Source organism: Oryzias latipes, chromosome 15, assembly GCF_002234675.1.
Source record: "Oryzias latipes chromosome 15, ASM223467v1".
NCBI lineage: Eukaryota > Metazoa > Chordata > Actinopteri > Beloniformes > Adrianichthyidae > Oryzias > Oryzias latipes.
Genome location: NC_019873.2, coordinates 6942485 through 6950105, shown reverse-complemented (window position 1 = coordinate 6950105; position 7621 = coordinate 6942485). Strand labels below are relative to the sequence as shown.

At 48.1% G+C, this 7621-nt stretch overlaps 2 protein-coding genes across 3 annotated transcripts in view; both read right to left on the bottom strand.

The window, feature by feature from the left end:
• Positions 1–1753: 1753 nt before the first annotated feature.
• Positions 1754–3086, bottom strand: zfp36l2 (ZFP36 ring finger protein like 2). Its single transcript, XM_023963490.1, has 2 exons — positions 3036–3086; positions 1754–2956 (listed from the first exon to the last, which is right to left on the bottom strand). Exons 1-2 carry the CDS (start codon positions 3084–3086, stop codon positions 1754–1756), a joined length of 1254 nt encoding a protein of 417 aa, XP_023819258.1.
• The window catches only part of thada (THADA, armadillo repeat containing), a 127618-nt gene continuing 122760 nt past the window's right edge, over positions 2764–7621 (bottom strand). Inside the window, exons 37-39 of one of the 2 annotated variants that reach the window (XM_023963169.1) lie at positions 5991–6160; positions 3036–5916; positions 2764–2956 (exon numbers count right to left, since the gene is read on the bottom strand). In XM_023963169.1, the coding sequence (XP_023818937.1) occupies positions 5605–5916; positions 5991–6160 (482 nt within the window). In that variant the 3' untranslated portion in view covers positions 2764–2956; positions 3036–5604. The remainder of the gene's footprint in view (positions 2957–3035; positions 5917–5990; positions 6161–7621) is intronic. The other variant, XM_023963170.1, reaches the window with a different exon arrangement.

Genomic DNA, 7621 nt, shown 5'->3' with positions numbered 1-7621 from the left:
GCTATTCCACTTCACTGCACAAGGACACCACAGCCAAACTCTTGTGTTTTTTTCCTCAAAATTATTATTTTTTTTTTATTTGGAGAACTACAAAAAAAATGTACAGTACAAAGTTAACAGTCTCACACTCAATTTGTAGTGAACAGACTCCCCAAAAAACGAAAACATCACAACTCTCGTCTTTTTTTTTTGTCCGTTTGTTACATTCAAAAAGCTTTACTTCTGATAAAGTAGTCAAAAGTACATAGTGCGCATCCCCCTGTACCTACTATGTACAAACCAGACGTGGTCGTCCACTTTTCCTCCCCAGCAAACTCCGAAAAACTAGACTCTACACGAAAAGAACATGAAAAAGGAATGGGGGACAAATGGGAGAAGGTCGCTTCTGTCCGAGTGGTAACAACCTCAAAATCCAGGTCGAGGATCCAACACTACATTCAACTCTTGTAGAAAAAAAAAAATGTAGGAAAAATACTTTATTTGGTTAATTTTTAAGGCATGTAAAGATGGTGAACCCCAACAGGCACTACACAATAATACTGGGGCACAAGGGATTGCTACATTCTTTAGCACGTGGCTGGAATCACAGTGTGACCTCGTGCAAACAGGAGAGAGAGCAAAAAAAAATAAAAATACTTTTTGGTTAATTTATTGACTCGGGTTCTTTGTCGCTGATGTAGGTCAACAATAAGGTTTGGACGGTCTGTACAACCTCTGTTTATACATTCTACACACACGGCTAATGGGGATCCTCCAAAGAATAAAGAGAAATAATAAAGAAAAAAACGAAAAAAAACAAAGGCCTTCTAAAGCACTGACAGCCTCAGGAGCAGACAGCAATCATGCAAACTTTTGTTTTAATAAACGTAAACAAGGAACGAAAATTAATGAAATAAATATCACATACCTTCTCTTAAATTAAGATTTTGTTTTTACTCATTTACAATAAAAATAACCAAGTGAAGTTACAAAAAAAAGGAAAACAAAACAATATATATATTACTGTGAAAAGAACATACACTCCACTTTATGCAGATTAATAATGGCGATCATAATTTAAACATAAAAGAATATAGATCTATTGCTTCATCATACTTGATAAATACAGTATGGACACAAATTACCAATGTAGCCTATACTTTTTTCACAAGATAATAAATAAGTTAAATAGTCCATAGCAAGTTAAGCACCGCTATGTAAATCACTCGAAAAAAAAAAGCTAAAAAAATATATATATATATATATTCAACCATCAGCAGTGATTTCCCCAAACAAACCCAACTCAAGAGCTTTTCAACCAGGCAACACTAACCAAACCAACCACTGGGTGGCGCTAGAAGGCAGAACTGGAATGAAGGAAACATGTTACTTTGAGTCAAGGCATATTCTTGGCAGGATGGGAGGAAATCTGAAACCGCTCAGTCTCTTCTCAAGTCACAACTCCGGGAAAGAGGGGGCTGCTGCCGAGAGCCCTTGGGCAAGGCACTGATGGAATGCCTTCTGTTTGCTATCTAAGATTTAATACAGCTATGTTACATAGAAAGGAGAGAGAAAAAAATACTAGTCTAATGCCAGATCAAGGATACTTGAAAGCTTAACTGATCCTCGTGGGTTTGAGCCCCTCTCTTGCCCCCCTCCAGGGGGGTCGGAGCAGGGGTCGGCACCCCAAGAAGGGTAAAAAGTCTTGCTCAGAGGCACGTCGGAAGAGGTGCTCAGCCCCCCGAGCACCTCCATAATCCAAACAAACGGGTGGTTAGTCGTCTGAAATCGACAGCCGGCTGAAGATCGGCAACCGCCTCCCCGCGTCCAGACTCGGCGACTCGGAGCCGCTCAGGCTCCCGGAGGAGCTCAGCGACCCGCTGGCGTAGCTATCCCGGTCAGAGAGCGAGTCCGGCGGGCTCGGCGGCGGCTCGAACACCGGCGAGTCGTTGAGGCGGCGCAGCGCCTGCAAGTGGCTCATGTTGTAGGTGGGGGAGGACGGGCAGCCGCTCTGCATGTTCCCGAAGTAGGCACCTGTGGAGTGGTTGTTGTAGCCGCCGGGGGTGTGCACCGCCAGCGGGGCGAGTAAGGCCTTTAGGTCCTGCCCGGGGAAGGAGAAGGCACTGTTGATGCAGGGCACGGAGGTGTGGGCCAGGACCTCCTCGTAGAAGCTGGAGGCGGTGGAGCAGGAGGCCGAGGCGAGGGGCGGAGGGGTCCGGGACGTGGGGCTGTCGAGGAGGGGAGAGTCTAGTCCGTGGTGGGTGGAGAAGCCGGAGAAGCTGAGGCTGTGGTGGAGCTTTGGTCTGTCCCGCTGGGTGTAGCCGAGCTGCTGCGGCGGCAGGATGTCCCTCTGGCCGAAGCCGCTGAGGTCCCGGGCGGCGCGGGGCTCCGCCGCCTGCACGTTGGCGTTGGCGGGCGGAGCCGGGCGCCGCTCCTCGGCGTTGTGGATGAAGTGACAGCGGGGGCCGTAGGGGCAGAAGCCGATGGTGTGGAAGGTGCGGCACGGCTCCGTCTTGTACTTGGGGTGGCGGGACAGGCTCCGCAGCTCGTGGTAGCCGTGGGCGAACTGACACTTCTCCCCGTACTTGCAGGAGCCGTTCTCCTCGAAGGGCCGGCACAGCTCGGTCTTGTACCGGGTGGAGTTGATCTGGGAGCCGGGCTTCTGCTGCAGCACGCCCCGGTCTCCGTTCTCGCTGTAGGCGCGGTCGCGGAACTTGTTCTCCTTGTTCATGAGCGCCGTGGCGCTGCTGCCGCCGCCGCCGCCGCTCGGCGTGTTCTCCTTCAGGCTGCAGTAGGGCCCCACCGAGAACTTGTTGCTGTTGTTCATCGCCTCCACGCTGCTCGTCGAGTTCCTGCGGTAGAAGGTCGGCGTGAAGGGGCCGCCGGAGCCCGGGCCCGCGACGGGGGCGCCCACCGCCTTCTTATCCAGCATGTTGTTGATGTGGAGCGCGTTCATGTTCATGCTTTTGTCGTGCTGCTGGAGGGGGGGGGGAAACAGACCAACAGTTAACAGCAGTTCGTCCTGCAGCGTGACGGTCCTGCAGCAGGACATTTACCTTATAAAGCATGTCCATGTCGTAGAACGCAGACAGGACAGTCGCGGACATCTCTGATCCCCAAAGCTGCAGCCGCGCGCCGTCTTTCATGGAGAACCGAGCTGGATCCCTGGACGCACCGAGTGCTGGTTCGTGCCACGACTGGTTTTGGGGAAAGTTGCTGGAAAAAAAGTTGTACGTCCCTGGAAGAAGGGGGAAGTCGAGAAGGGGGGCAGGTTTGTGTCGATAGGCTGGAAGGTGGTTACGTCTCCTCCCCGCTAGAAGCGCTGAACCAGAGAGCTGCCTCACTGTGAGCCGGAGCCTCCGGCCCGGTTATAAACCCTGACTGCGGCCGGGACGCAAGGAAGGCGGTGCCAAGTGTCCCCCCCACCCCCGGAGCCGCCTCCTGGCGCTTCGCAAGAAAGTCCTCCCCTCCCGGGTTGGTCGCTTATTCTTCGACACCACGCCTTGAAATTCAAGCCGCGCAAAACCTCCACACCCCCCCGGAAAAAAAAAAAAAACTCCTACTCCTCCTTTTCTAATCAAACACTTTTGTGGAAGTGGGTTTTGCTTTTCGGGTTTCATGAACACGGAGAAGAGTCTGGAAACCGTTTGCCCCCCCCCTCCAGCTGCCTGTGGACGGGGTGAGACCACAGCTATGAGCGGGGAGCAGTCCACGCAGAATTGTTGGAATCCACTGATTGCATAATCAGCGTCCACACTGCGACAACAGTCCCATCCAGTCTGCATGTGCTCTTAAAAAAAATAAAGTTTAGTTTGCCGCTTTCGTGACCCACCTTTTTCGAAAGCCATCGAACTTTTCCTGTCACGTCCAATCTTTCTGGATCATCCAAAGCTCCAATTCCTCCGTTTCAGTTTGTTTTCTCCAAGTTTCAGAGGCAAAGGCTGCAGGAATGTGCTTTCAGCGGCAGGACAACACTGCCCCCTGGAGAGCAACGCGTGAACTGACACTAACATGACTAGAGCGCCATCTGCTGGTGACATTTAGAACTTGAATTACAACTAGAACAGAAAAGAAGTGATTCAAAAATAAGTTTCTGCTCCTGAATTTTCGATTAAATCCTAAAATAGAAGCTTTAGTCATGCATTTTTGGTCCTAGTCCTTAGTAATTTTAGATCCTTTTTTTAACTTTACAATTTGCTCTGACTTATCTCTAAAATCTGTTTTGGCTGCAATGCTCGATATCCATCCTTTTTGCACAGCCACAGACTTGTTTTTCTTAAACTGATATTCTTTCATTATATAACACAAATAGTTTCACGATCAACCAGAATAAACTAAATTCTTAGCAGTAAATTTAGTCTTTTTCTTTGTGATGGTAAACAACCAATGAGATTGGCAAACTCACCAGTGAGTTCAGCGACTACTGAGGATTAAGAGTGTTCTTACTTGACATTTCCACAACATAAACCCCTGCTGTTGCGGTGTCTGCATGAAATAATCTTCCGTAGATGGTAAAATGTTCACAAAAAAATGTCAAAGTTCTCTCCGTCTGCTTTTGGACTCCTGTCAGGCTTAAAAAGCAGAGTGGAAAGATTGCAGAATTGGCAGCAGAGGGTGGGACGTCTATATCAGGGCTCTGCAAGCTGATATTTTAGAAAGGACGGTGAGAGAAACAAACAAAAAAAATAACAAAAACATGGCAACATATGACCAGAAAATTGCAGGTTTGTCAAACACTGGTGCTCTTTTCTTCCATATATTATCGTAATTGGAGGAGTGATTGCAAATGTTTTTCCATTAATCTTTCAATATGTTCTTTCAGTGCTGAATACTTAGAGGTTAAAAGGAAAGGAAAATAGCAACAAGGACAAAAACAAGTGACATAAGAGCTTGGAATCTACTACTGCCAACCCTAAAATTAGGCTGAGGGCTGCCCCGGGACGATTTGTGCTGTGTAAAATGTTGATATACAGTTTAATGTGAAGGACAGACACTGAGAAATCCCTCGAACGCGTCCTCCTGAGGGAGCGCCCCGGCATCACACGGCTGGTTTGGCTGGAGGGGACGTTGTGGAACCTTACGTCAGGTTTTCTGCAGCGGGGCCTGAGTCGGCAGCATGGGACAGGCAGGGCAGCGGGAGTTTACTCACACACCCGTGCAGGACAGTGGTCCATTGTGCCTGCCGCCTAATTACATAAGCAGGAAAACCAGAGGGAAGCATAAAAACAGCCCACCAATGGGAGGAATTTTGCAGTAAATTAAACATCACAGGAGAATAACACCTCCTTTAAACATACAGTACGAGTCGCGCACAAACACAGCCCTGGTGACGTGTCAGACGCTCTGGGCTGGCGGCGCTGCTTCAGGTGGCGAGCTGCTCGCAGGAGCGGACAGTTTGAGGTGCTGCTTCACAAACATCCCGGCACAGTTGTGTTCCAACATGGTCATTGAAGCAGCGACTCTGATGCGGTTTAATCCGTTTAATTTAAAGTAAAAAAACAAACAAAACAAATATCTTTAGGGGTCGATGAGATTCTAAAAACATTCAGGTGGTAAGAATTACGTAAAAAAGTCTGATTTTTAACATCTGCTCACAGAGGTATCTGGAAAACTTTGTCCAGCCCGTTAGGTTCTGGAGCTCAGCTCCTCCAGCAGATTCAGAACCAGGCCGGCCCTGTGCTGCCGCAGCGTCAGCCGGGCGTGCTCGGCGGCGCAGCAGAACTGCGGCAGGGCCGGCAGGCTCTCCAGGGCTTGCTGGGAGCGGAGAGCCTCGGCTCGGGCCCGCGCCTCCATCAGGACCAGCTGCTCGGGATCCGGCCTCTCCTGGTCCAGCTGGAGAACGAGGGGGCGGAGGTGTCTGTGGAGCAGCTTCACCCACAGCAGCGGCTCGGCCCACAGGTTCCGATCACCCTTCTCGAACAGGAAGTCCTCTTCATCCTGATGAGAGCGGATTTCAAGAGAACACGTTTGAACAGAGAAAACAGGCTGTATGACTCCTGAAGTACACTCACCAGGCTGGAAGCTTCATCTGGACCTTCATCCTCATCTTCCTCTCCCAGCAGCCACTGCATGAGCACCAGGACGCCCGCTCCCATCTGCCCCCACAGTTCAAAGAGCCGACACAGGAGCTCCACGCCGACCTCCAGGGCCGCGGGAGGACACATGGGGACCGCCGCTGCATCTGAGGGGAAAGACGGATGTGAAAGAGCCTGTAGGGCTGATGTGAGGCCGCTTCTGAACAGCTGTTCTCGGTAGTGGCTAACTCTGTACATCCAAAAAAAGGTATGTGACCCCAAAGGGATGGAGGGAACCAAAAGGCCCAAAGAAGCCTCTCCTTCAGCGCCGTTTTCACTCACTGTAACTTCATCGAGTTCTTCTCTGAATTCCACTAACAAAATCTGCTTTGTTTTTTTTCAGTAGTTGCTTCAGGATATTCCAGATGACATTTAGCTTCAAGTTCACAGAATAAAAACAACAAAAAATTATTTTATTTTTTTTGCTGATGTTGAAAGTGTAATGCGCTTCTGTGAAAGAGGAGTTCCCACCAAGCTGCTGATGACACGCTGGAGACACAAAGGTGTCATAAAATAATCACTTCATGACTAAAAATGTTCTATTGGAATCAAAATCCAGTGGTTTTACATGACAAACCCCTGTAAAGTCCCACTCCAATCATCTATTGATCTGTTGTAAAATTGTTCCCCGTGGTGTTATTATCTGGATTATGACGTTTTTAGTCAAAATAAAAAAACTTGTGTCGTTTTCTAGGACATAGTTTGTTAAAAATTCACCTCTGAGTCATGGGAGGGAATGTCGGCACCGAGCATCCCCGCCCCCCTTCCCCTCCCTGTTGCTAAGAGCTCTCTGCTGACCTGCTCTCCAGCTATCTTACAGCCCCTCACACCCCCATCCGAACATTAGAGGAGTAATAAAAATGGCAGCAATATTGCAGCTATCCAGTCGTCTAGTTTGGATCCAGATTCCAGCTCAGACGAGGAAAACAAAGACGTTCATGGATCTATTAGTCTGACAGTGGATGCATCAGAATGGAGCTGATTATAGCTTCAACGTCACAAATACAATATTTTTTAAACAGAAGTTTTTCATCTGCTCCTGATTCACAACAATGTGAGTAAAGAAATACTCAGAAATGCAATTAGAATCTTAATTTTCTTTCTATATGTCCTTATCAGAAAAACGCCACAAGAACATGTTAAAAAAAAACATTTTTATCTGAGTGTATTTAAAAAAAAACATGCCACCAAACTTACTCAAATAAATGCTTCACAACGTTCACTCGCCTGAATATCAATCCTGTTTTTTTAGTTTGATATTCCCAAAATGTTCTTAAATGGTTACATCGTTTGCACTTTCTGTCTGATAGAAATGCGATCTGGATGGTTTTGAAACAGCATCCATGACTCAAAAAGATCTATAGCTCAAACTTTTTCGGAGAGAGTCTGAGGCTTTATGGGGAAAGGAAAAGTGCCGGAAGGTTTTGATGTGTGCCAGAAACCATCTCGAGCAACCAGACACCAAAGGGTTCCTTTGAAATCTTTCACGTTCAAGTACAGAATCCAAAAAGAGGCATTTTAAAAGCAAAGATGAAATGAAAATGTGGATGAGAGCAGGAATACCTCCT

Coding starts and splice junctions, on each gene's coding strand:
- zfp36l2 (XM_023963490.1), bottom strand. CDS start 3,086: ATGTCCGCGACTGTCCTGTCTGCGTTCTACGACATGGACATGCTTTAT. Junction 2,957..3,035: donor ACATGGACATGCTTTATAAG/GTAAATGTCCTG, acceptor CCCCCCCTCCAG/CAGCACGACAAAAGCATGAA.